The following is a 26,159-nucleotide window of genomic DNA, read 5'->3' on the forward strand; positions in this document are numbered from 1 at the left end:
CAGAGCCTGAAGTTGAGGTAGGAAAAAGGCGGTATGGGTGCTAGAGCGATATACAACATATATAAGGTCTGGCGTCCGAAGCTACGGAAATTTTAGATCGTAAAGTGCTAGATGCCGGAGCGTCTCGAAATGATGCATTCAAATTTATTCAGATCGAAAAAAAGAAGAAATCTGTATACTCGAAGCATCTTTTTATAATCCCGGATGGACTCGATCAATCCCTCTGCGGCTCGCGGCTCGTCATATGTGACGAACTCTTGATCTGTGCTTGGTCGCTAAGCGTGTGAATGCTCTGGAAGATCCTCCTCGGCTCTGCGATTGGTGAGATTTCAGCGACTCTCGGCCAGTCAAGCGACCGCAACGAGGGGACCCGCTATCGAGCGAGCATGACTTCGACAGCTAACGAAGACAGCCAGCCAGACAGCCAGACAGCCCAGCCCAGCGGAGGTGCTGGATGCTGGGTGCTGGGTACTGGGTAAAGAATGAGGGACCAATGGGATTCAATCCCTTCTCCTAAGCAATACCTTGGTTGTACGGGAGCTAATGGGATTTCCAGTTCTGTTGCTTATGCTTATGCCATTCTGTTGTCTTTCCGATCACATTACTTTTCGTTGGTCTCTCGCGATGCCTCTTTGGCGGTGTAGGACAGGCACTGCTAAGAGAGCTTAAGGGAGCTAGCAGCAGAGACTTGCGACGGTGGTGGTGTGGGAATTGGCCTCTAAGAATATGGGCAATATTCAATGTTTCTCAATTCTTACCAGCCCAATGCAAGAGAGCCTAGTCAGGCGACCCGATTTGTCTAAGTGGCCAGCGGGATTGGCTCGCAGCTAACGACATGGATGGACATGGATGTATTGCCCATCTGCAAGAGGGACAGAGGTGCATATCGACAGTCCAGTAACTATCAGGCCGAAATCGTGATGGTTGCAATGGACATGCACGATACTTCCTAATGGCATATATTTTCAGCATATGACCTGCTGGCTAGCAGCGGCCGCCGCTGCACGCAAACCCGCGCGTCTCGCAACCTTAGCTCTCACTTCTCTCTGCTCGTGCTATTGCATTATTGCATTGGGCTAAGGTGAACAAGAAAAGCCTCCGAACCCAGATCTGGGGGATGGACGGCCAGCTCTAGAGCCTAGCAATTCTACCGATCACTTGTCTATCTCGATCTAGCGCGGCAGTTTACGATTCATGCGACGCAAATGGACTCATCTGGAACTGCAATACCTTTATCGAAACATAGGTATATATCAGACAACAAACAGACATATACATATACAAACCCGAAGAGGGAGAGAGAAAGTAGGAAAGGAAGAATTCGGCACCAGCGCCTCTTCATTTTAAAGGGTTATCTCCGGTTGCCGGTTGTTATTGTTACAAGGTACAATACAATACAATACAATACCTAGTAGGTAACGATACTTACCTCTCCTACCTACCAACCTAGGTAGCTGGGTATTAAGTTGGGGTTTTCTGCACGAAGAGGGCGCTCGTTTGCTCGGCGAAGAAAAGTTTGGGGCTCTTTTAAAAGAAACAAAAAAAGAAAAAGAAAAAAAAAAGATTAAAGCCCGGACTAGGGAAACAAACCAGTCCATCCATCCTAACAATCTCCATTATTATTTTATTGTTATTATTTCGCTCTCAGATGGTACGGAAGTACTCGTACCCAAGGAGGACCCCCTGGCAGTCTGGTTAACCAGAAAAACCACCTTGTTCCACCGCGCTACCCTTGTAGACGCAAAGCAACCTAGGAGATCGCCGCGCACATTCTCTCGACGACCACGGCTCATACTCCCTCGTTTGTACAACTTTACTTACTCAACTGAGACACACTCGCTTTACCTACTCCTCGGTTGAACTCTCGTCCAAGACGCGCGCTTGGACCGTACGTTTTATTTTTGCGCGCGTCTCTTTACCCTCTTGCGAGACTCCCACACCCTCCTTTGACCCTCTAGGAATCCCGGCGCAGTACGCAGTACACTACCTGGGCACCACCACCCTACCTTGCTATCTGAGGTTTACCTAGCCCATCACTGCCACCTGATGGCCTAGATCTTCGGGCACAATAGGTATCTCTCTGTTGCGATCTACACCACGTCGCCTCAGTATCTGCCTTACGACCATTTGCTTGCCTTGGGAACATCGTGTCTTCGTCTTCAGTTTTCGTTCCCCATCATTTCTATTCTCAAATGACTTACTCGCAACTCTGCTGGCATACCCCTTGTCTTCCTTTCCCCTCCCCCCCTCGTCTTTCCCGCTGTCAGACTTAGCTGCTCGCCATGGACACTACGTTTTCGGACGACGAGAAGGTAAAATTGTTATAGTCGCCCCCATCATGTTTCCCGACTAACCCTTTCCTGCTATAGCGGTTCGTGCTAGGTGAAATGATCAAGGTCAGCACCATAGACGTATATACTCTCGTCGAATTCATCAAGGCTCATCATGTCGAGCCAAACTGGATGTCGATGCAGCTTCCCGGTGGTACGTATCTGGGGATCGCCTTAACGAATATGCCCCCCTAATGAAAACAGGTCGTAATATGAACCAGTGCTTCGGCGCAGTCGAGACCATGTTCCAGACTAAATACCCGCCGCCGAACCTGACAAGCTTCAAGCGCAAATCCCTGAGCGACCTAGTAGATCACCCTGCGAAGAGGCAAGCGATGATGGCCCCTCTCGAGCCTCCCGTAACTGCAGCTCGCGTTATTCAGCCGCGCCCTCCTCCGAATGGCTATCCGCCAGCTGTTCCCGTCAGCATTAGTCCCCCGGTAACGTCGACAGGTAAAAAACGCGGCCGGCCGTCCAAGGCAGACAAGGAAGCTCAAGCTCGCGCCGTCTACTCGCGCATATCGGAGTATACGCCAATAACACCAGCACCTTTGGCTCCGCTAGCAGCCCAGCCCCAGCGCGAATATGCATCGTCCCCAGGATACGAGATCTCGAGCAACCCGGGCGACCAGAAATCTAAAAAGCGCGGTTTTGGTGCAATCGACAGTCCACGACAAGCGAGTAGCTCGTTCCCCCTTACATCGCCAGCATCTAACACAGAAACTCCCCGCGCTTTCCCGGAGCCTCTCGAGCAAGTAGAGAGATCTACGTTGTCGCCTCGTGATCGAGGTTCGATAGCACTGGACTCGCGATCACCGCCACTACTCCCGCACATTCAACAGCAGCAACCAGATCCGTCGCAAGGACTTCCCCATTTACAACCGCGAGCGCAACCTCCACATCCATACCCACCATCCCCGCGAAATTTGCAAACATATGAGCCCCCTCACCGGGCCGTTGATCCCATATTTCCAAATAGAGATAGGACGAGACACGATATATCAAAAGACGTCCCTCCCCCGGTAACCACGGTAGCGGATCGGAGTTAGAGAAGAGTGTAGCATATTAGACGACCAGCCTGGTCATTCGATACCATAATCCACCATCGATATCTTGGGTTTATAGAGAAAGGTTTTTGGGAGGCTAGTTTCGTTTTACACTTTCGGGGGCTGGCACATTTCTCTATCCGTTCTTGATATTTCAAATTCATCGAGAAGTATCAACTACTGGTTTTACGGGATACCCACAGGTACGATTTCTCCTTTTTCACCTACTGCTGGACGGCAACCATCTATGGTAGTTTCGTGGCCCCTTGTTTGCTGGTTGCATTTTCCTCCACTCTACCGTTCAAAGCAGACGAACAGGTTTCATCGGTAAAATGCAGCCCAATGTTCTCTATTCCAACGGCGTCTAGGTTTATGGACATAACCGAAATTCGACCGACCCCGTCGTTGAAGCATTTACGGCGCAGTTCTGTTGCTGGAGGCATAAGATCACGATTTTTCTCATATTCTCGGCGGCCGGCAGAATTGCTATTTTATTCGTGTACGATTCCCTAGGGCGTTTTTGGGTTATACGGAGGGGGTTAAGGGTGGTGGGCGGTTTTATGATACATATATGTATGCACGACTGGTCGAGTGTAGGTTTATGGGAAATATTTCTGGTGGTAGATAGAAATTCTACTACTTAAAAAAATACGTTCAACAGCCGACTTCTCGAAAATGTGTTTTTATTTTATTTTTTCGCTGGAGAAAAAAGTGCGTCCGGAATTTTGATATTCGAAACGGAATAAATTGGTATATTCAAACGTAGTCCTCCCCCATCCTCAGGAGCCACCTGCTGATTTTCTACGATAATTCTAAGAAAGCTCTTTATTTATAACATCATACACGAATATCGGCACACGCTCCTAATAGTTTAGAAATCACTCCTGGATATGACTAGGCATATCTCGTCAATCTGAACATTAGAAATATAATCTACCTTTTGCCATAAACATAAATATAGTCTTTATACTATAGACTTCGGAATCCCACAGTTAGTACCATTATTCATCACGGCGATTTGAAAGCTTATATCACGGAAGAGTGAAGCCAAGCCCTTGCCCAAGAGTCGAAATAGGAGTTATACAACCGGCCAATAAGGTAACATCAGACCATCCATCCAGTACAGGGTATAATTGGAACACTATGATAGGCCGAACTTCGCAACTCCCTATGATTCGACGGCTTCGTCTTAACTCAAGTATCACCTACTTAATCTTAGACCTGCATCGTGAAGTAAACTTATTTCTTTAATTTTTTTTGTCTCTATGGCAAACAATCGCAACTCAGTCCGTTAATTTGTTGAAAACGTTATGCTCCGAGAGATTGGGTCTTTGAAAGGAACTAACCAGCTACCCGATTGGTTCATCCTTCTATACGGATTGGGCATCCGTGAGGGAATTTTGAGATTAGCTACGCTGAATATCATTACTGAGTCCGGCAATGGAATCAGTCAGCTTACTGCTTTGAGAACCTACCTACGTAGACGTGTGTAAGCAGTAGTAGAATCCACTGTCTTATCAATGTTAGACGTGGAGATGTCCAGCGGCACACCCGCCAGGTGGTATCCGTTAGGGCAGACAAACCATAGAGCGAGAATCGCAAGCTAAAACTCAGCCCCCACGCCCCCAGACGCGACAGCGTAGTACCCCAAGCACAATCGTGCCCGGGCAGAGCAATTCCTGGCGGAAGGTCGAGAAGAAAAGGTAGAAATGCCGAGATTAGGTCCTGACTATTTTCAGGGGTAAAGATGGAATTTAGGACACCGGGTGTACACGTGATTCATAGTAGTCTGTCAGCTAGATGTTCGAGGCAACTTTACGGAGAAGAACGAGAATCATGGGATGTCTTACCGAATATCTAGGGAATTTCCTCAAGCATACGTGCTTAAGATTAAGAAATTGACGACCTAAGACGCTAATAAACCTGCGAACATCTCCTTGTACTCCGCCGCTTATACGTGATGGGTGGGTGTCTAAGGCGAGAGGTAACTACATATAGGTATAAGAATCTTGTAGGGGAACTGTTCCGAGTTCTATGTGCAGCTTCACGTACGTATTATTCTCGTGTCATGAATTAGTATACGGATTTCGGGATTCATATGAATTTCTACCCTCCCTCTCCAGATCTCTGGTGTAGGTTGAGGTTGATAGACTGACATAAGACAGCGAGGCCAAACTCGTGGTTTTCGTCTTAGTTCCACCACCATGTCTTACTTTTGGGTAAGCACGTTTATGTTGAATAGCCCTTACAGCAACGTCTGGACCAATGGTCTTTCATTATCGATATTTTGGCTCACATTGTCTAGTTGGAGTGGCCTGTTGAATAACGCGATTTGTTGATATCCTTACAGTATGGTGTTCCCACACAACCCAATCAGTACACTCCAATAGCCTCCAACACAATGACACCAACTTTCCAACGAGAATATATCCAATGTGCAAGGCACATAAAAACTAGGGGGTCGACATCGTTCTTCGGGGATGAATAGAATGCACATCTAATAACCCAAATGAAGGATCAGAGATGAAGATATGACTTCTATCCAAAGCAAAGGCTGGCTACCTACTATTTCCCAGAGGAAAATGTACCAGCTGTATTATTGCCACCAGCCTTTCGGATACTGATCCGATATTCCATACCAACCGTTGGGACCGGCCAGGATAACAGTTTCCGGTCATCGTCTACCCAATTTTCTAGCATGGTCATTTGACCCCCAGGTAATACGTATACCACACTTTACCAATGACCAAAAGGCAAATACCTCTCCAATCTCTGGGTCACTGTCCTCACTAAGAAGAAGCAAGCGTGAGAGATGCATCAATCGTCATCAGAGGACTCGTCATCCGCGCGCTCACGCTTCTTCCCCCAGGTACCCCCCTTCGACACCGCAACCTCATCGTCCTTCCGAACAAAAACATAGCTCCTCGCCGCGCGCTCCTCACCCCTCCACCCACCGCCCACCTCGCCAGTCTTACTCCTCACAACACCAAGCGTGCGGGCATGGTGATAGCCCGGGTACGCCGCGGCCTGGAACCGGAAGCTGCGCTCGACCTGCAGACCACTATGTCTAGCAAGGTCCCTGATATTCCACAGCGTATACGGCTCGCCCTCGAACAGCGTAACGACGATCTTCCCCCCCGGCGCCAGCGACGGCGCCGCGCGCTTGAAGAAGCCGACGAGAAGCTCCTGGTTATAGCGCACCTGGCGATTGACATCCGTGCTCTTCCCGCCGACGTGCGGGAAGTTGAACATCACGCGGTCCATTGTCCCGACCCTGTCTTTGCCCTTTTTGTCGAGAAAAGGAGCCATCTTCGTCGCGTCGATGTTATACAACACCCTCCCGCACCCCTCGGCTTCGATCTTCCCGATGTTTTCCGCGACGTGCGGATACTTCTCCACGAGCTCCTCGGGGGTGCGCTCGAGCACTGTGGCCGTGACGTCGGCGCAGTAGTGGTGCTCGACTAGCGAGGCGGCGAAACTGAGGTCGCCGTCGCCGATGAGCAGGATCTTGTGTTCGGGCGCGAACGGGATCGTGGGCTCGTCGTGCTGTTGCTGCTTGTGGGACTTCGCCGCCTGCTGCTGCGGTCCTTGTGTCGCCTTCTTCCCCTTTTGCGCGTGCGCGTGCGCCTTCTGGCTTCCACCGCCGGACCTCTGCTGCTGCGCGTTGCTATGCGCGACCTTCCGCCGCTTCCCCATGTTCGCTGCTACCCGTTGCGCTACTTACGGGCGGCGCGTCATGTCGCATGTACAGCCGCGGCCGAAGACGGGGGGACAGTAGTTTCGTTATGTAATGCAGCGTACGGAGAAGCCGGGGGAATTTAGGGTGGGACCGGGTCTCGTGGTGCGGGAAAGATGGGATTGGAAGTTCGGATACGGGTGGGAAGTTTTGCGGGAAGTTGGGTGAGGTGATGTGAGATCGCGCTTGCGAGCTGTGGCTCCCGCCGATAGGGAAGGGGGAATGGGAAAAAAAATTAGTGGCTCGCGATTGCTCCGTAAACGCGGGACCATCCCACTCGCTGCGGCTACAGCCTTCTGCGGGACGAGGGTAAGGACGAGCTAGTCTTATTTTAGAAATTCCGGGGTCCCTGGATGGATTGGGGTATTTTGGACCAATGGGATGCCCGTGTTACTAAAATACGTTAGTACATCATAATGTGTACATGGAGTTCCCTTTTAGGAAGCAAGGTACATAATTGGATCTCCTACTCTTTTGTACCTAACGTAGGTACGCAGCATATGTATGAGGCACATGAGACATGCGCTGAACCACATCCGAAGCTATTCAGGATAAAGATGATGCTAGTAATCTATGTATGTTGAATTGATATCGTCATAATGATTTATCTCGCGATCGAGTCTCTCAATAGGTAACCTACATACAATATTATGGTAGACATCTATCCTACTCACGGAATTTACGGATATTTCCCTAGGTGCCTACTGCAAGTCATGTTTGCAGCCCACACGTCAGTAAGCGGTCTGCGAGGTATGACGAATGATATTCGAAGCCATTGTGTGCCTTACATACTTCGTAAGTGGTAAGGCTGGCAATTATTTGCTTTTTGCTTCTTGCCTAGGCGACAGATAGTTTACGTAGACACAATGAACAGTTAAAAAAAAAGAAAAAGAAATACCAATTTTATGTGTATCTATTATACACACAGACGGCGGATATGCCGGTATGTACATAGTCTAGCGGATTAAGTTTTTTAAAAAATGTACTAGATAGAAATAATACCGGAACCGTTCCTCGTTCGATTAGATTCCGCTCAGTTGAAATAAGAAGATTCCACCAAGGCGTCAAAGTTTTAACTTGAGGCGGAATGGCGCACCGAGGCTAACTATGTACATCCTCTAAGTAAGTGTCCGGTAGTAGGCGGTGATTGCACAGCATTTGTGCGAGTACCGACGTATGTAGGTACTCCGTGATTCGAGATGCTGGGTGCTTAAGGCGTTTCTCATAACCCACTTGAGTGAAATCTGATAAATAGAAATAACGAATTGCACTGTACGTACGTATTTATCTATATTAATATACCGTTAACTAACGATGAAGAGATCTTCAGGTCCAAGGGGTTGGATGGTGTAAGGAGACCCCATCATGTAAGTGGGAGATACAAACACGTTGGTTACGTAGGTACATACCTAGTATAACCGTAGGTAGCACCTAAGAAGCTAAGGTACATTATGAATGTATTAACGAATCCTATATATAAACTTGCACGTACCTTTTTCTAGCAACACGGAAACGTATCTACCTAGTAGTAATATTTTAGAAGCATTTTATTATAGTTTTTGAACTTGTGCACTATTAAGAGCTGGGTACATGTACCTATTCGAAATTCTACGTCCTTATATACTAGCTACCTAAGTACCTACCAGACACTGCTATATACCACTAAAAAAAAATACTTGTAGTTCTTCTTCATTAGGTCTAGTCAAGTAAAGTACCTGTAATTCGGTACGTGTTGTTGGTTTTGTACCAGGTGGACCCCGACTGAACCGGAAACGGAAACGGACTAGGGGTTTCTCCGAGCCAATGAAAAAGCTTAAAGGCGATAAAAAGTAGTACAGAGGTCCAAGTGCAACTAGACAGCGCATGGGGACTTGACTGTATCGGGAAGTCCAGGGTGGTCTAGTTGTTTAATTGTGCTGGCCGAGAAAATCTCATGGCCTGGCGGATTAGCAGTGAAGCGTGTGAGCCTCTAAATTTCTCCCTATTACCTATTACCACATTACCACGACGACTTCACCTTGGAAACCGTTACAGATTCGTACACTTGGGGTTTATCTTGTTAAGTGCCAGCCACTGGTACTTAATTTTCTGCCTACTACCTAATAGTTGTTTATTTATTTTCTTCTCTCACTTAAACTTCTATCGACCACCAGTTGGTTAATTATTTTCGTCACCGTCCCCTTACCTTCTGACCTTTTACCTTACACCTTACACATTACCAAAATAATACCAAAACTTGCCATCCTTTTCTTTTCACCAACAACCACTTACTACTTACTCGTTACCTACATGCGCACTCACAACTTCTTCACTTATTACCTCCCTGCAATAATCCTTTCCTCAAGCATTTTCTCTCATAGCAATCAGTAAGATATCTACTACTGCTGCTATAATTATTTGTTCATTCTACTTTGCCAAGACTACCGCGTTCTTGTTTTTTGTGTGTAATTCGCTACCTAAGAATTTCACTCAACGCTGGTCTTCCTACCTATTTTTCCCACACCTTCTTCTGAACAAATTCTACACATACTACACAATACACATTCTGCATATCACGTATTACCTGTCACCATATCCCTCGCGCCCATCTTCAAGATGGGTGGCACTACTCATTCCCCCGCGGCAAGCCCTGCAAAGGGAAAGGGAAAGGCCGTTCCCGCCACCAAGAAACCCTCCGGCAGAGGCGTGACCAAGCGAACCGGTCGAAAGCCCGCGCCCAAGAAGACTGCTCGTGGTAAAGGTCGTGGCCAGAAGAAAGTATACCTTGACCCTGTTACCCAAGCTGCATATGAACGCCAAAAGGAACTTCGAGATGTCTACTCGCAAGTTGCCAATGCCGTCAAGCCAGCTCTAGAAGAACTTGCCAACCAGTCTATCAATGACTTGAACCGTCGCATGGATGCTCACAAGGATGCCGATGAGCACCAAATCGTCCAAGACCATTTAGATGAACGATACAAAGACGCTGTTGAGGCAATCGAACGGGAGTTTAAAGCCAAATCCCGTGTTACCGAGAACGAGTACCGATTAGAACGTACTCGTATTAACAAATGCTTCACCGTATGTTCCATCCTATCCCTCTTAATACTTAAACTTATTTTTCTTTCTCCTTCAACTTATATTTACTTCATTTACTAATATTCTTCACAGGATTCATTCAACTATGCTACTGATGAATTTATCGATGGCTCACGCAACCGCGCTAGCATATTAGATGAGCTTCGCCACGAAGGTTGCCCTACTACCGTAAGTTATTTATTCAGCCACACACTTCTTATCTTCCACAATCAACAAAACTAACAACATCCTCTAGACACCTGATCTCTCCTACACATATGTTGAGAACATACCGTATGTGTCTTTCATTTCGGGACAGTCAACTTTGGAAGTTGCCCATGCTCTCGAGCGAGATCGTCAAGCGAAGCTTCCCAAGCGCAGGGCAGTCGATCAGCTTGATGAAGAGCCTGATTCTAAGAAGCTCCGGCATACCGGTGGTCTTCTTGCTTCAGAACAGCAACCTGATGGCGTCTCCGAATCAAACGCGCCTTCTCCCACACCTCTCGAAGAGCAGGAGGTCACACCTGCCACGAAGAAACTCTTGCCGGACTTCCCTAACGGTACCTGTGAACCTGATGAGCATGGTGTCAGAAGAGTCATCAGACGGGTTAAGAGCCCGGCAAATCGGTTCATCCTACAGCAGACGTTCCAGTGGGAAGATGACGAGATTGGATTCCGCGACTCCACGAATGACTCTACTAGACGAGCTACGCGACACTCGCGCGGTAAATTCCTCAATACGCCCAATTCTAGGGCCTGGCATGTGGACCATACGGTCAAGGATTACGACTGCCGCGAGTACACGGCCGAAACCCTGGATCCCGAGTTAGTAAAGAAGCACAGATTACATCCCAAGTACGGCTTCTTTCTACCAGGCTCCGTCAATGAGCCGGAACCGCCTAGTGAGCGGGTCAACGGATCGCGTCCTATCGTTCATGTTCCGGATCGTCATACTACGAATCACGCATCACGATCGGTCAGACCTATGAAGATGGACCGCATGCTGCGAGATGACGCGACGAAGGGACTCATGTCATCGATGCTACGCGGTTTCTGCGAAGAGGAAGACATCGACCAAGATGATATCGTTACCGAGGAAATGCGCGAACGGGAAGTTCAGGCTCGTGAAAGACTTGTTATTGCGGATGACCATGAAGCTCCAACGGAGAACTCAGCTTCCCCCCAACCTGTCTCCAACAGCTTCCTCAAAGAACGTGTAAATGTTCTGTTGGAAGCCGCTTCAGAAGTTGACGGTCAGGCCTCGTCCTCGCCTACTCCGCCTAGTCCACGACAGTCCCGCCCTTATGATGCGGTTCGGGACGTCTTTACTGGCACGGAGCCGGCTACTGCTAGACCAGAGCAGCACTCAGAGGCCCCTAATAATCCTCTAGATATCCTTGCTGGCGCGGCTGATGAAGTTTCTCGATGTGAACCGGAGCTTCCTCCTAAGGCCAACCAACCTAGAGTTGATCGAGCTGAGGTGGAACCGCGCGGCTATGTCCCGCATGGCCAACAGCTATCATCACCTAGCAACTTCTTACAGACCGCTTTGAACCCGGCTTCTACTTTTACGCCTATCGCCCCAGCACCTGCGCCAGCCCTTCCACTGGAAGTTGCACCACAGGCAGCACCTCATAGGAACCCCTTCGTGAACCAGAACGGCATTAGAGATAGCCCTGGTCTCCCACCGCTACGACCTAACAGATCGGAAACCCTGGGAAAGATATCTCATTCTTCTCCCCAGCTCCAGCCTCTACCTCTGCCTATGAATCAGCAGCCACAGGAGTTCGGAGCCCCTCATGGTTTAGTTCACACTAACTCTGGAACTTACTACCCTCCGGCTCCGACTCGAGCTTATCACCAGGGCCTCTCATTCCATGAGCCACCCATGATGCCGATGCCTATTTCGGGTCAACACATCCCCGGTCCTGGTATGATGCCTAACCATTCTCCATTGAGCCATCATGTTTCGATCTATCACAACGTGATGTCGCCATCTATGCACGGACAGGCACAGCTAGCCCCGATGCCGCAAATGGAACCTCCCGCACCTTCCATCTCACCACCCGGCCCGCCCGTATTAGCTCCTTCCCCGCCCGCTCATGCAACGCGACAACGAACGTCAGTGTCATCGAACGGCAACGGAGCCGGTAGACAATTCCGTAGGATAGCAGCTGCACCAGCGTCTAACAACCGCCCGTGGCAAACCAACGGTGGTACTGAGCTAAGACTTGCTCACTACGATCACAAGGAAGCTATCAAGGATTACCGGGCAAACGAACCCCCTCCACGCACTGGACCCACGACTATCAGAGGCTGGAATGTGAACAACGTTTCCAAGGGCCGAACCAGAAGTGCGAGAAAGGAGGATTCTGAGGAGAAGGATTCTCCCAAGTAGGTCCCTAAGACGCCTCTTGAAAGGCTGTCATATTGACGATTGTCATCTTGCAGCACGATATCGCCTTATATTGGCAAATGGAATGCCTCTGATAGAAGCTGAGGCTATACGACCTGGTCCTATATACGAACGGACCTACGATTAATTACTTGTACACACACATAACGACATAGGAAATCACATTGGAAGCCAATGGTACATAGAGAGAAGGATTCGATATCGGAAATGCTTTGCATACGATTTTTCGACCACGATACCCATCACCATACACATATTCTTGAACTCCGCCTAAATTCATCACTTCTACAACTACGACTATGATTACGACCACGACCATTACGAGTCGTTATACTTCTTGTACCTATTGTATTCTGGGCGCATAGCATTTCGCATGGGAAGCATTGGGCACGGAACGGAGAGACGCCCGACTGGGTATAACCCGGGGCTTAAAAAGATTTTCTGCATGGGAGATTGGAGTTCAGGAAAGAAGTACTCGTCGACTTTGATTTTTTCCCCTACTTTTTTCCCATTCGCATCTTGTGTTTTTATCGTGATCGGCCCGGCGCGGCTCGGTAACGAAACGATCTGACGCACGCTGTTTTTGCGTTACGATTATTACTTGCATATGGTCTTGTACGCCCTGCTGCCTCAGTACCTACCTAGGGGGAAGGAAATAGGATTCGGGAAAGGCATGCTACATGGATGGGGCAAAACGAGGCACGGGTCGTCTCTAACATCAAGGAGGCGGAGTGATACTGCATATACCATGGTATAAATGCACATAATTCACAACGATTCTGATCGTCTACTCTACTTGATTTGACTTCGTGATCTTGATTTGCTAGTGATGGTGATTTTTACCGTAATCTTCTGGGGATGTTCTTCGTCGCTGGAGCTACCTTTCTTAGACTACGCCACATAACGGCTCTAATTTCTTACGCTGCATAGGTAGGTACCCTCAAGGCTCGCCAAAATATAAACCTACTAAAGTCCAAGTCGAACCAGCTTCACAAGTCATTAATATCTCACAATCATAAAACTCGCGTCAGGATAATCAAAGTACCTAGGTAGCAAGGCCATTTCATAGTCACTACCACAGCATCTTCATGAATCATCTATGAGCAGTAACCTAGGTAAGCATTGGTATCGTACACAATCGCCATCTTTTCTTCGCCGCCCTCTAATTTTGTTGCTGTCTTTCCTTTTCCTTTCATTTTTTCACGCATGCATGTAATACAGCCAGGTCAGCTATTCGCAAGGGTCCCAGCTTCCGTACTGTGAGATTAAAAAGCGAGGGAAAAAGGAAGAGGAGGAAATAGACAGTAGGTAACACGAAAACACAACCGCGGGCGAGGGTATTTTTTAACCTAACAGCCCATTTTTTCATCTGGTATCCATCCACCGCAACTTCGTGAAGAGAGTGCACGCCACGTAACCACAAGATAACAAAAAAATCATCGCCGCCGGCTATGCCCAAACTCGCGTACAGACGTGAGATCTGATAAAAACGCCGTGACATCGACATTGATAGCAATGCCAACATCGACAAATCTCTTCCCTCACCCAAAGTCCAACCTTGCGCGTAGAAATAACCCCCCATCCAAAGATCACACACCCTATTGCAATCCCTGAGTTCCAACCATCCCGCCCGTCTGATCCAAGGGAAGTGACATCTGCGAAGGATCGACCGGGTGAAGCGGGATCTGGGAGGGGTCAATGGGAGGCAAGGGCATCAAGGGCGTAGCGATTTCGAGCTGGGCCCTGCCGAGGTGGCCTTCGGGGTGGAGGGGGTACATCTCAGCCTCCATCTTATCGCCGTCGAAGACGACCATGTTCTGGATCGGCTGCTGGCGCTGTCCGCGGACGTTGATCACGTCCTGGGCTAGCTGGCCGCCGAGGATGGCCGTCACGGGCGCGATTTCGCAGCCGATGTTTTGGAGGAAGCTGCGCAGGAACTCGGATCGGATGGTGTCTGCGGGGAGAGACAGGAGCGCGTGGCTGTGCGTGGCTGATCGCGTGAATACTTCCAGATCTTGCTTGTTGTGTTCGGGGAACCGGTCATCGTGGAGCTGCTGGAAGGCCCATAGTGCCCGAAGGCAGGATAGCGCTGGCGAGACGGCCTTTAGACGACGTCTGGATTTGGTATATTCGGGAGGTAAGAGGCTGGTCTCAGAGGCGAGATCCCAAGTAGAGTAAAGTTCGCGTTTCTGGACCTTCTCGATGACTTTGCCGCCTTCCTTTTGGCTCTCTACCTTGATAATGCTACGAGTTCGTGTCTCCGGGCCTATGGAAGTTGGCACGTTGGACTTGTCACGCTGTACAACGTAATCGTGCTCAATCAGATCACAGAATATGTACCCATAGAAACCATAGGTTCCAGCTGCGTAGAATTGCCGATTATGAAGACGAGTAGCGGTGTTGATGAAAGCGAGAAGCGTGGGACTAAGATCTGTGGCGATGACGATATCAAAGTTGCCGAAAAATGATGCACCTTTGGTCATGATACCTCCAGAGTCAGCGATGACCTTAACTCGGGGATTTAGTTTCTGAATTCGAACGGAAGCTGCTTGGGCACGGCTTTGGCCGACATTTTCTTCAGAGAGGAAAAATTGGGCCCCCAGATCAGCTTCGGTGACGATTTGGTCGTCGACGATGGTTAGGGAACCGATGCCTGCTAGGACAAGATTCTTAGCGATCTCATTCGCTAGAGCCTTCATAGTAATGATAACAATGTTGGCGCTCTGAATCTTTTGTTGGGCTTCCATGCCCCACAGCCGCAGCTGACGGTCATAGAGGGCGATATCATCTGAGATTCACATTAGTAAAGAGGTTGTATTATTGAGCTAGATATAGTGGCATTTTACCTGCACTCAAACTATTTCCGTTTGATGGTTGCCCAATAACTGGGTTGAGGATGCTTAAGACTTGTTGATTCGGAGGTGCTAAGACGGCGGGGTCGGCAAACGCCGTAACAAATGCAGAATCAGGAGGCGGAAAGATTGGCAGGCCGTTGTTGGGAATGGAATGTCCTGACGGCAGGGATATTCCGTGTGTTGGTAGTGACTGTATTTGTGCTTCATGTCCAGCAATATTCACGTCTTGAACTGGTTGAGTCGTCTCAGAAGTTTGTGGCCCGCCTTGATTGGGTTGCTGTTGCTGATTCGAGACAACGCCTTGCTGGTCTTGAGGCTCCATTTTCGGTAAATCGTAAAATCGTTAGAAATAAATAAATACGAGTTCGAGTAAAGGTGAATGTGAAGAATGAAACGGATGAAGGAGAGTGGCTAGTAAGAGGCCGCTTAAATTTCTTCGGGACGGGATTGATGATGCGTTGTAAATGTTGTCTCCTTGACAGTTAGGACGGGAAGCGTATGTGAGATGTGTGAATGTGAGGCGAGGCGGATATGCGCGTTGAGAGACAAGTTCGAAGTTGCGGTTGCCTAGGAAATAGATCGGTAGGACCTGGGTATTTTTGAGATGGACGAATCTCTTTTCTTTTCTTTTCTTCCCTTCTTCGCTCTATTCTTCTCTTTATAAATCAATGTGCTATTAAAAAGGAAAAATGAAGATGGCTAATGGATTTGATAATATTACCGCACCACCCTCGCCCTCATCTCTTGATGATGTACCTTTTTCATTTATTTGTAAATGGAATGAATGGATGAATGTGACTTGGTACAAATGCAGATGCGATGCGATGAGATGAGCCAGCCTCGTCTCTCTTTTAGGTAACACTTAAATCCACTAAAAGGCCGCTAAAGTTGTAACCTGCATTAAAAGTGCGTTAAATCGATGTTCCCACGCTGGTAATCGCCGATAATAGAATAAAGGTGCGTTATTAGTGGATCCGAGGCTGACTGGTCACTGGTCATTCTTTCCACCTGATATACCAATTACACACCTTAAACAAAACTCAATTAGGCATTGCACTCTAACTTTACCAGTCACTCTACATGCCCACTAGGTAATATCTAGGTACCTGAGAGACCTCCTATATTTATACAGATGACCACCCCTTAAAAGGCAAGGGAATGCAACAGGTAGCACAAAAGACCGGAAAATCCGATCCTCTTATCTGAATCCTGATTTGCACCATTGGCTGAAAGAGATTGAGAGGCTACACGACAGGGTGTGACGACAGCTGAAGGCACAAAATAGGTAAGCCACGGCGTACTAGGTATCGTACGTATTGAGGTACATACTCATACTGAGGTACTGAGGTAGGTACTCAAGTCTCAAGTAGGTTTGCGTGGGCGGCATGGGTTGCGTGGGCTGCGTGGGTTGCAAGTGCCCCGGTGTGGGCGGGTAATGCCTGTTAAAGAGGTACATCAAATTACACGTGGTTCCCTAGTATAATCGGTGTATATCTAATCATTTCCCCGTTAGCCTTTGAGACTGTTAACTTGTAACCTTTGACCCCGCCTAAACTTAAAGAACTGGCCTACCCGCTTCGAACTTAGATACATTTCCATTCATATCCTTCCATATTCCCATAGGATTTCCCATTCAATCATCAACCCTTCAACCATTCAATTTCCAACCATAGTTGATTGACCTTCTTCCACCTAACAACCCATCGACTTGATCATCTTACCATACTACGATATCACCACCATCCGAATTTTTCGAATCGAATAGACAATTCATCATTACAGCCCTATTTCTCCATCCCTAGTCCGATTTCATATCGGCTGCCTTCTGGCCCACTAACGTGCGGTCTACTCCTTCGACGCACACACTTGGGGTCCTTTGTCTCTTAATGGTAAGTGTCAGCTGGACCTACCACATATTCCCATGTTCCAGTATTCCGCTCTCAGCCCGCTCTTTTCGACCATCATCGCCAACCCATCAATTTGTCCCTTTCATCTATGGATATACTTGACCTGGTATCGTCATATGGACTAGTAATAACATCATCTGATAGTCGGGCGATTCTTCCGGACAGCCCCCTTCAAGCCCTGGACCTTATCGCACCGCGGACGAAATAGTGCGTTCCATACTCGATGGTGATGCTTCACCCTCCGACATTAGTCCTTCCGGAGAGTTATATCGGGCTATAGAGAGGTACTATCCTTACCCTCGGCCCACTAGCAATACACGGCCGGATCTTGCCCGGAATCACTTCGGTCGTTTAAGCCAGCGGTCCTCCTTGCGGAACAGTATGCCATTGGAGCCTATTTCGGAAACCCAGAGAAGATTTTTAAGAGAGTCGCAGAATCCTGACACATCGCCTCTATACAATTTAGCTCCTTCACCTCCCTACCTACCGCCCCTACGCTCGTTGACTAGTACCCGACGATCCATAGCTATGCCTGTGTCTGGTGGTGTACCTGGTGGGCGACATGCGCGACCACGCTCAGACCGATATTCGGCTAGGCTCCGTGGCGCGCATGAGAATCGGAACGAAGCAGCTGAAGAAGCCGGGGAGTTCTGGGAGCGTCTTGAACCCCAACCTTTTGAGCGAATTTCACGTGGTACCCGGCGATCTGCCGCAGCCCAAATACCCGATACACAAACACCCGATGAGGAACGTCAACGAGAGGCCAGTTCACAACTAGAAGCGCTTCTAGATTTTACCAATTCTACGCTTCCATACTCCGAGCTTGCTTTCTCATCACCACCACCACCTCCTCCTCCCCCACAAGACCCTACAGAGGATAACCGAAGAGCCAAGAGGCGCAAAATAGATTCGGACCGTTTAAGTAGCGGTTTTCAAGGCTTCCGATATGGAAAATATGGCCAGGTGGAACCAGGTCAGCTGACTATGGAACTGGTAAGCTGCGACGGTGGCATCTATTCAGACGATGGCCAGAGGTACGCCGCAGAGAACATTCTCAAGAATGACCAAACTGTCTATTGCACCGAAGGACCGAGGTGTAATATCATCCTGAGGCATCAGGGCGCCACCGTGTTCACGCTAAAGGAATTGGTCATAAAGGCGCCCAGGTCCAATTTTACCTCTCCGTCAGTACTATTTCTTCCTCACAATTATCCTTTAGCTAATAAATTTACAGTGTGCAGGAGGGCATGGTCTTCGTTTCGATGACATCCGATCATCTCCTAACACGGACTGCCCAGTACCAAATCCAGTACTCGACCTCTAGGAGTTCGCCTAGGCGCACGGAGCGCGAGTCTCAGCCCCTGACACCCATCGTATCCATTAGACATAATGAAGATGGGAGTACTATGACCCATGCGCAAATCAGAGCGAGACGCCTATACAACATCTGGATGGAAGACGAAGACAACAATGTTCGGGTTGCTCAGATTCCTTCGGAATTTAATGTGCCACCGCCGTTTAGGGTGACGACGGAGTGCAGCGATGACGAAGGAGACGAACCAATTCCCAGGGGCGATTGGCGAGCACCGAATAGGATCGGTTCCTTGCCGTTTGAAAGTGAGACGAGTGAGGATGAAGGCGGCCTAAACGACTATTCATTTAGTGAGGCGTACCACAGACTCCGGCGACGTCGCAACCGGTCAAACACAGCACTGGCGGAGGCGGTAGAAGCAGCACAGGTAGCTACGCAAGAAGCGGTTCGAGCTGTAGGTGGAGAACTGATGGTTCCTCATGCGCGGTTCTTCATAGAGAGAAACAAGAGCAAGTGCACTATCAAGTTTGATCCCCCGGTATCTGGGCGGTTCATATTACTTAAGATGTGGAGTCCACATCGCGACCCGGGTGCCAATATTGATATCCAGGCGGTTATTGCGAAAGGGTTTGCTGGACCGAGGTATTTCCCATCTTTAGAATTACGATGATACAATCAGGGGCAGCAATGATGGGCAGCAATGATGGTATTGCTCAATGGGTTTACGGCCTGGTCAATTGAAGAATAGACGAACTATGAAACAATTTTGCTGATACCAGCATCAACAAACACATGACCATGGTATCAATCTCCTGTGGAGAGATGTAGTGACACTCCTTTTTTATGAGATGTCATCGCTTGTCGTGAATGCAATCTCATTTAGTAAGTTGCCTATGTACATGCATACTATTCGAGTATGTTTCCATGTGAAGCCTAGAACCAGCTCTTTGAAAAAGGACAAAGTCCTTTCAAATATTTGTTCATTATGCATCGAGTCACAATAAAGCCAGCAAACGGCGTATGCTAAAAGGGGTTAGGATATTCGAAGGTGTTGGCTGACGGCATATTAAATTACGAGAAGCCACGATGATTGAATATGAATCATAATGTTAACATCAGTTGAAAGGAAGATTGAACCCAATAATATGACCAGATGTATCAGGTACACGGAAGTTACCCATGTTCAGAGTCATATTCTGTGGCGATGCAGAGTTTGGGGTCGAGTAAAGCTGAGTCACCGGTGGAGGAGATCTGATGGGCTGGGGCTGGCTAAGTACCGGATAAGAAGATTGTACTTGATCGGCCCCACTTGAACATTTCAGATTAATAGCGTGCATTATCCGGTTGCCTTTGAAAGTATAATCCCCATCGACAACGAGTATACCTTCCAATTCTTCCATTGTAAACAACCATTTGGGCTGTTTACTTTACTTCAATCTTCGGACGATTAAACTCTTCCTTCGTCAAAATTCTAACTTCAACTGTGACCGGTATTACTACAACAGCAGTCATGTCTGTGCGCGCACAATTCGAAAACTCCAACGAGTAAGCCCCGCCATTAGTTCACGACCCCGCGAAAGAAACAAATTTGTGTGTGGCAGATGCTGCAGGTGTGTTAGGTGCGCTGTAGTAGACGAGGCTGACGATGCGATTTTAATCTTATAGGGTCGGCGTCTTCGCGACACTCACAAATTCATATGCCCTTACCGCGGTCGGCGCAAGCGAAAACTTTTACAGTGTTTTTGAATCAGAATTGCAAGATGTCATTCCTATTTGCCGGTGTACGATTGCGGGCACGCGCATCATCGGTCGATTAACGGCTGGGTAAGAGAACCTCGAATTTCTATGACTTTATATCGTTTGCGATTTGAGGTTTGTAGTTTGTGTGTTAGCATAGGTCTGATTAATTTTCTCCGTATATCTAGAAATCGCAAAGGCCTTCTTGTTCCTACAACCACAACCGATCAAGAACTCCAACACTTGCGGAATTCTCTACCAGACGAAGTCAAGATCCAGCGAATAGAAGAACGTCTGTCTGCCTTGGGCAATGTCATCGTATCGAATGACCACATAGCTCTGGTCCACCCCGATCTAGAGCGGGAGACGGAAGAGATTATCGCGGATGTTTTAGGTGTTGAGGTTTTCCGACAGACCGTTGCCGATAATGTGTTGGTGGGCAGCTACATGAGCCTAAGCAACCAGGGCGGCCTGGTACATCCCAAGACCAGCATCCAGGACCAAGACGAATTGAGCAGCTTGCTTCAAGTACCCCTAGTTGCGGGAAGCGTAAACCGGGGTAGCAATGTGGTTGGAGCTGGTATGGTAGTCAACGACTGGCTGGCGGTGACGGGATTGGATACTACGGCGACAGAGCTGAGCGTGATCGAGAGCGTCTTCCGACTAGGCGAGGGTGCGGCACCGGGTAATATTGGCGGTAAGCTGAAGGACACAATGGTGGAGAGTTTCTACTAAAGGGACTGGACTACATTGTGCACCTTTTGCGGGCTAGCCGGAAAACATGGCTTCTATTTGATGTTGAATATTGAGGTCTCGGCCTACGCTCATGAGCATGGTTTTCGCCGAAAAGTACTTCCCATGTTGGCTCGACATGGATTTATATACCAGTCACCCGAGTTGGTATGATGGACAGCTGAGTATCAGGATTCAGCTTTGCGGGTTGTCGTGCCAAAAAATAAGGGTCTGGTATAATTAGTTATTCAATGAAGCATTCCGACTACCCAATCATCCTGCTACCGATGAAAGGCGGTATATTTGTCTCAAGTGATCGATCGGGCCACCGTCGTACATATATATACTTAACATCGCCGATGATGGAATGACTTCGAAGTTGTTTCAAGGTTTGCAAGGCGTTTATTTGGTGCCCAATCGGACGATCATCGATCATCGCAACTTCGGGATAATTGTCTTTAATGTTAACTTAATTCCCACGTGCCACGGATACCAAGATTCAAGATGCTTAAATGAAGTTCACGCTGTCTTAATAGACCTGGCGTAGATCCTATCAGCAATAGCGCGCCACTTTGATTGAATGGCTTGCGCCTTGAGGTCTAGAGTTTTTATAGAATACACTACTTAATATACACTTTCCACATGTAACTGAATCAGTCTTCCACGATACTATTCACAATGCATTTTTCTCGGCCGTAATGCAAGGTTCATCGTTTATTAAGCCATGTCATATTTTGGTACATACTTAACGTAAGGAAATGGATAAGAATGAGTTTCTGGTGTCGTGTTGCCTCCTACAGGTTGCATAAGATAGATGAATATGGCGGTAGCCACGTAAACTTAAGCCATCATAGGCTGAATATTCCAAGCCCACAATATTATGCGGTCTATCTTACGACATTTATACGCCTATCCTCTGCCCTCTCTGCCCTCTTCAAGAATGTGGATGTCAATAATGTCTAAGATAGTCGAAAGCCTTTTGACGGTCAACCAAATTAGTAGATAGAATAAGACAATAAGACAAACTCGGTATTGGCGTAACATCAAGCGAGATTGAACGATGATGTGTTCCAGCTGGCTGGATGTAAGTGGCTGTTGTTCTCGTCGAGTGACTGGACCTTGACCTGGACTTGACCAAAGAAACACCACGAAAGACTACGTAACCTGTTGCCGGGAAGCTCCAGTCTCCAGTCTGATTATCGTTACCTATCACAAGCTAGAGCCACGACGATTTACACGTTTTTGAGACCCACGACCCACGCAACACACAAGCTAGGCTATGGCTGAGCTGCATAGGTTGCATAACCCCCTAGTAAGTAGTCCAGCGTAATTCAGCGTAATCCAGTAAATGCCTTTATGCTTTTCCCCTCCTCAGCCCCTTCGTCTTCTCTTCCTTCTTAACTCTGCATACTATGCTAGTATCCAAGACATTGCCGTCATACGCAGGGTCTAGAACTATTAATCAACACCAAACCACGATAACTAGGCATTCACCTTAGTCTTTTATACTTCGTTCTTCGACGTCGATATCAACTTTTTATCATTTGATTTCGGTCAATTTAAATCAACCCGGTCGATCTCCCGCAGCCTCCTTGTTCTGGCAGTGCGAGTCGCGACCAAGAAGCCAAGTTAAAACCAAGGCTGTGGACCCTGACGAAGTGGGTATAGCACTGTGCTCACATACGGTACGACATACCGTATCGAGTAGAGAGGCTGACGTGATTGGCCCTTCGCCTCCTCATCACCCTTGCCAACCACCGTCTTACGCCCAGAATCTGGAATTCCGAAGTACCGGACGACCCACCAACGCCCATCCTTCCATCTCGCTGCAGAGTTGGACACCGGTTTTGCGGATAGTAGGCATAGTACATAGTTTTTAGCTTATGTTTATTGTTTTGAACCGTTGGGCTTTCGTGGGGACCGGACTCAAAGCGAAGCGAACCTCCTCCTTTTTTTCTCCTTGGTTTCGTTTGATTTTTTTCCTTAGGCACTCTCTCTTCTCTTCTTTTCTCTAACCTATCCTTTCATATTTCGACGAATCTTACGGAAATGATATGACGAGATAGCTTATTTCTGGATCTTACGATTTCCCTCCCGTCGAAACAATCCTAAAAAAGGGGAACCCTATTAACTTAGCTTCCCCCCCAATTTCTGGGATCCCCGGCCATCGCACCAGGGTCGAAACAATATCGGTTTATGCTAAGGAGGAACCATAACCACTCACAGCCCGCCTCCCAAATAGGATCATCGTAGAAAAGAGAAGAGGGCAAGCATGGACTCCGAATTATACTACGAGGCGGACGGCGACCGTGGGAGGACGCACGAGCATCGCGAACCAATTACCATGACTTTCGAACCCAATGAATATTCTCCTACCTCTTCCCCATCACGACAACCCAGTCGTCTTCAAGCGCTTGCCGAGTGCAACAACGCCTTGCACTCGAACCTGCAGCAACAGCAGGAGCACAACCATCAGCACCACCGGCAACAGTCGGTTCCGGATCTGTACGCCGAAGCTAGAACACCATCACCCGCAAGCCGAGCGAGGCACCACTCCCAAGACATGCCGCTCACCGGCGACGGGCGCGTCAGCCGCCGCCAGGACAACTCGCCCGGACGTTTCGGGGGCTGGCTGAACACGCCATCAGCAGGCGACAGCAGCGGCCACGCCTCCCCCGTCACAACCCCAACACCAAAGACCACGACACCGTCTCGCCTAGGCTTCTTCGCGTCGCTCACAGGCCGTCTGACAACACAAACCCCCAGCACCCCCAACACACCCACCACGCCCAACATCACAATAACAACCCCCTCCTCCGCGCCCAACGGCCGCGAAACCAGCGACGAGCTGCTAAACCTCGACGTCGAAACAGCGCTATACCCGTCCCCCAGCGAACGCACCACCTTCTCCCCGGCCGCGTACAAAAACCTACAGCAAAACGCCTCGGGGCTTCTCCACCGAATGCAAGACGCGTACCGGACGCGAACAATCTCGTACAAAGAGCTCGTCGCGGAGCGGGAAGCGCAGCGCGAAGAAGCGGAGGAGACGGAGTTGAGAGTGCGGAGTCTGCGGGCGCAGTTGGAGAGTATGGCGGCGAAGGCGCAGGAGCAGGAGATGGCGATGCGGAGGTTGGTGGCGGAGTTGCGGTTTGAGAGGAGTGCGAGGGAGGGGGAGAGGGAGGAGGAGAGGAGGGAGAGGGGGAGGTTGGAGAGGGAGATTGTGGGGTTGATTGGTAGTAGAGATAAGAATGGAGAAGGGGATGGGGAGGGAGAGGGGGGGTTGTGTATTACGGAGGATTTGTGTGTGGATGAGGAGAGGGAGCGGAAGAGGTGGCGGAAGAGCGATGGCACGGTGCGGTCGGATCTTAGTATTGATACGGATGATGTCGAGAGCGCGGAGTCGGAGAGTATTTTCAGTCGGAGCCGTAGCCCGACTGCTATGACGAGCGCGACGGAGAGTGAGGTTAATGCGGAGTTGTTGAGTGTTAGGACCCCGCCGACTGGGCAAGGGCAAGGTCAGAAGAAGGGTGTGCCGCCGCAGCAGCTTACTACGTTTCAGAGATTGGTGAAGGGGATTTCTGGGGATGGGACGGGAGGGAATGCTGCTGCGGGAGGAGGAGTGGATGAGTGTAGGAATTGCAGAGGGCAGGATTCGAGTGTTGCGTGGGATACGGTGAGTCTCCTGCGCGACGAGAATAGGGGGTTGAAGCACCGTGTTGCTGAGCTGGAGGTTGTTGTCGATGGAGCGTTGGATGTGGTGAATGGGATTGGATTGCCGTGAGAGATGGATTTAAGTGCCTTCTAGGTACGCATTTCTTTACGGGATAGGTTTAGATATCAGGCAGAATGGCCGGTTTTTGGGTAGGGGAATGGGTGATACCTTGGTACCTTGTCATCATCTGGTATGGGGCTTTGCATATTGATATTGGGCTAGATGTCATCAGCTCGACATAGAGGTTAGATACCATTCAGAACTTGCATATTTATACCCATTTACACCCATAAGAGTTCTAGTAACTATTTTATCGTAGATATAGGTACTATTATGTTTGCCTTTTAAGTGTTCCTGAGCTGAGGTCAGATTGTGTAGGGAAACTACCGAATAGCATTGCATGTCTAGCCCAAGTTGGATATCTGAACAGTCGGGTTCTTGTAGTAGAATAGGTGTATTCTATTCCTTCTGAAGCAAACGTCTAGACGTTGAGAATCGTTTGATCATGACCAAGTGCACTATCGGCTACTCTATCCGACTTTAACCACGGATCGTTCGGACGAATTTATATGTACATGTCCTCTCTTGACACCTGATATCTCTTCAGCGCCTGATTTATCGGTATCAATGGTGCTCCTCGCCATGTGCTTCTCCGTGGTGTTCGTCCTTCATGAAGAAATGCTCGTAGCCGAGGTAGATAGTGAATGCTATAGTTGCTATGCCTAAGCCGGGGAAGGCATTCCTAAATCGGTTCCATCGCGTGAACTGGCCTGTGTACCGCCAACTTTCCCTGCATGAGTATCTACGTTAGCAGATCATTGAGGGGAAAGAAGTCATTCCGGGTTGTATGGGAACATCGCCTAATTGGAAGTAGGGATGGGTAGGGATGAGTATGGATGGGAAACTGACCTGACCTCCCATGGATCATATTTCGGTTGCCCGGCGGATTGTACGAATTTCCTGATGTCAAAGCCGGTGACGTTCGGCTTCTCGCCGTGATGTTGCGATCGAAGTATCCTAACGTTTGTTGTTAGCAAATATAGATGTTTGTGACGAGGTTCACGGGTATAATTGAATTTACCTTGAGGGATACATTGTGATTGTATGTGAGTTATGGTGGAAAGACAATTCCGAGGAGCCGTGGACTGTGATGCTGAAAGCTCAATCGAGTCGAAGTACGAACTTCTAACTTCGAAGTCGTCCAGTGAGGTTCTGTGTATTACATAAAGTACCTTGTAGATAATTATCTTGGAAGGTACAATCAGTACTAGGGCACAATTCCATATCTGAATTATGATCCCACAAATATGTACATACAC

At 48.6% G+C, this 26,159-nt stretch overlaps 8 protein-coding genes across 8 annotated transcripts; 5 read left to right on the forward strand and 3 right to left on the reverse strand.

Annotated features, from left to right (window-relative positions):
- The first annotated feature begins 1,940 nt into the window (after window positions 1-1,940).
- On the forward strand, window positions 1,941-3,500 carry GGS22DRAFT_29672 (uncharacterized protein). Its single transcript, XM_047966740.1, has 3 exons — window positions 1,941-2,312; window positions 2,370-2,484; window positions 2,535-3,500. Exons 1-3 carry the CDS (start codon window positions 2,283-2,285, stop codon window positions 3,377-3,379), a joined length of 990 nt encoding a protein of 329 aa, XP_047817212.1. The 5' UTR covers window positions 1,941-2,282; the 3' UTR covers window positions 3,380-3,500.
- Window positions 3,501-5,455: 1,955 nt separating this feature from the next.
- GGS22DRAFT_166817 (uncharacterized protein) lies at window positions 5,456-7,474 on the reverse strand. Its single transcript, XM_047961906.1, has one exon. The coding sequence runs from the start codon at window positions 7,070-7,072 to the stop codon at window positions 6,194-6,196; it is 879 nt and encodes a 292-aa protein (XP_047817213.1). The 5' UTR covers window positions 7,073-7,474; the 3' UTR covers window positions 5,456-6,193.
- Window positions 7,475-9,554: 2,080 nt separating this feature from the next.
- On the forward strand, window positions 9,555-12,763 carry GGS22DRAFT_29723 (uncharacterized protein). The gene is made up of 3 exons (XM_047966741.1): window positions 9,555-10,172; window positions 10,263-10,358; window positions 10,426-12,763. The coding sequence occupies exons 1-3, from the start codon at window positions 9,708-9,710 to the stop codon at window positions 12,565-12,567; spliced, it is 2,703 nt and encodes a 900-aa protein (XP_047817214.1). The 5' UTR covers window positions 9,555-9,707; the 3' UTR covers window positions 12,568-12,763.
- Window positions 12,764-13,612: 849 nt separating this feature from the next.
- On the reverse strand, window positions 13,613-15,939 carry GGS22DRAFT_29733 (uncharacterized protein). Its single transcript, XM_047966742.1, has 2 exons — window positions 15,432-15,939; window positions 13,613-15,373 (listed from the first exon to the last, which is right to left on the reverse strand). Exons 1-2 carry the CDS (start codon window positions 15,760-15,762, stop codon window positions 14,184-14,186), a joined length of 1,521 nt encoding a protein of 506 aa, XP_047817215.1. The 5' UTR covers window positions 15,763-15,939; the 3' UTR covers window positions 13,613-14,183.
- A 1,015-nt stretch (window positions 15,940-16,954) lies between these two features.
- Window positions 16,955-19,528, forward strand: GGS22DRAFT_166822 (uncharacterized protein). The gene is made up of 3 exons (XM_047961907.1): window positions 16,955-17,329; window positions 17,492-18,531; window positions 18,582-19,528. The coding sequence occupies exons 1-3, from the start codon at window positions 17,327-17,329 to the stop codon at window positions 19,327-19,329; spliced, it is 1,791 nt and encodes a 596-aa protein (XP_047817216.1). The 5' UTR covers window positions 16,955-17,326; the 3' UTR covers window positions 19,330-19,528.
- Window positions 19,529-20,016: 488 nt separating this feature from the next.
- GGS22DRAFT_166825 (eukaryotic translation initiation factor 6) lies at window positions 20,017-21,762 on the forward strand. Its single transcript, XM_047961908.1, has 3 exons — window positions 20,017-20,204; window positions 20,325-20,483; window positions 20,585-21,762. The coding sequence occupies exons 1-3, from the start codon at window positions 20,170-20,172 to the stop codon at window positions 21,129-21,131; spliced, it is 741 nt and encodes a 246-aa protein (XP_047817217.1). The 5' UTR covers window positions 20,017-20,169; the 3' UTR covers window positions 21,132-21,762.
- A 1,438-nt stretch (window positions 21,763-23,200) lies between these two features.
- Window positions 23,201-24,989, forward strand: GGS22DRAFT_195148 (uncharacterized protein). The gene has a single exon (XM_047965624.1). The coding sequence runs from the start codon at window positions 23,401-23,403 to the stop codon at window positions 24,907-24,909; it is 1,509 nt and encodes a 502-aa protein (XP_047817218.1). The 5' UTR covers window positions 23,201-23,400; the 3' UTR covers window positions 24,910-24,989.
- A 175-nt stretch (window positions 24,990-25,164) lies between these two features.
- On the reverse strand, window positions 25,165-26,047 carry GGS22DRAFT_166828 (NADH-ubiquinone oxidoreductase B12 subunit family-domain-containing protein). The gene is made up of 3 exons (XM_047961909.1): window positions 25,922-26,047; window positions 25,750-25,857; window positions 25,165-25,630 (listed from the first exon to the last, which is right to left on the reverse strand). The coding sequence occupies exons 1-3, from the start codon at window positions 25,933-25,935 to the stop codon at window positions 25,465-25,467; spliced, it is 288 nt and encodes a 95-aa protein (XP_047817219.1). The 5' UTR covers window positions 25,936-26,047; the 3' UTR covers window positions 25,165-25,464.
- Window positions 26,048-26,159: the final 112 nt, after the last annotated feature.

The sequence above is a fragment of the Annulohypoxylon maeteangense genome (genome assembly GCF_022496945.1).
Source record: "Annulohypoxylon maeteangense strain CBS 123835 unplaced genomic scaffold GGS22scaffold_12, whole genome shotgun sequence".
Taxonomy (NCBI): Eukaryota; Fungi; Ascomycota; class Sordariomycetes; order Xylariales; family Hypoxylaceae; genus Annulohypoxylon; species Annulohypoxylon maeteangense.

Bases quoted from the DNA above. Each gene is read 5' to 3' on its own strand.
- GGS22DRAFT_166825 (XM_047961908.1), top strand. From the start codon at position 20,170: ATGTCTGTGCGCGCACAATTCGAAAACTCCAACGA. The intron at 20,205-20,324 runs GTAAGCCCCGCC...TTAATCTTATAG, and splicing joins CAATTCGAAAACTCCAACGA to GGTCGGCGTCTTCGCGACAC. The intron at 20,484-20,584 runs GTAAGAGAACCT...CCGTATATCTAG, and splicing joins ATCGGTCGATTAACGGCTGG to AAATCGCAAAGGCCTTCTTG.
- GGS22DRAFT_166828 (XM_047961909.1), bottom strand. The intron at 25,631-25,749 runs GTCAGTTTCCCA...ATACTCATGCAG, and splicing joins TATGATCCATGGGAGGTCAG to GGAAAGTTGGCGGTACACAG.
- GGS22DRAFT_29672 (XM_047966740.1), top strand. From the start codon at position 2,283: ATGGACACTACGTTTTCGGACGACGAGAAG. The intron at 2,313-2,369 runs GTAAAATTGTTA...TTCCTGCTATAG, and splicing joins CGTTTTCGGACGACGAGAAG to CGGTTCGTGCTAGGTGAAAT. The intron at 2,485-2,534 runs GTACGTATCTGG...TAATGAAAACAG, and splicing joins GTCGATGCAGCTTCCCGGTG to GTCGTAATATGAACCAGTGC.
- GGS22DRAFT_29733 (XM_047966742.1), bottom strand. From the start codon at position 15,762: ATGGAGCCTCAAGACCAGCAAGGCGTTGTCTCGAATCAGCAACAGCAA. The intron at 15,374-15,431 runs GTAAAATGCCAC...TGTGAATCTCAG, and splicing joins CGGAAATAGTTTGAGTGCAG to ATGATATCGCCCTCTATGAC.
- GGS22DRAFT_166822 (XM_047961907.1), top strand. The intron at 18,532-18,581 runs GTCAGTACTATT...ATAAATTTACAG, and splicing joins AGGTCCAATTTTACCTCTCC to TGTGCAGGAGGGCATGGTCT.
- GGS22DRAFT_29723 (XM_047966741.1), top strand. From the start codon at position 9,708: ATGGGTGGCACTACTCATTCCCCCGCGGCAAGCCCTGCAAAGGGAAAG. The intron at 10,173-10,262 runs GTATGTTCCATC...TATTCTTCACAG, and splicing joins GTATTAACAAATGCTTCACC to GATTCATTCAACTATGCTAC. The intron at 10,359-10,425 runs GTAAGTTATTTA...AACATCCTCTAG, and splicing joins ACGAAGGTTGCCCTACTACC to ACACCTGATCTCTCCTACAC.
- GGS22DRAFT_195148 (XM_047965624.1), top strand. From the start codon at position 23,401: ATGGACTCCGAATTATACTACGAGGCGGACGGCGACCGTGGGAGGACG.
- GGS22DRAFT_166817 (XM_047961906.1), bottom strand. From the start codon at position 7,072: ATGGGGAAGCGGCGGAAGGTCGCGCATAGCAACGCGCAGCAGCAGAGG.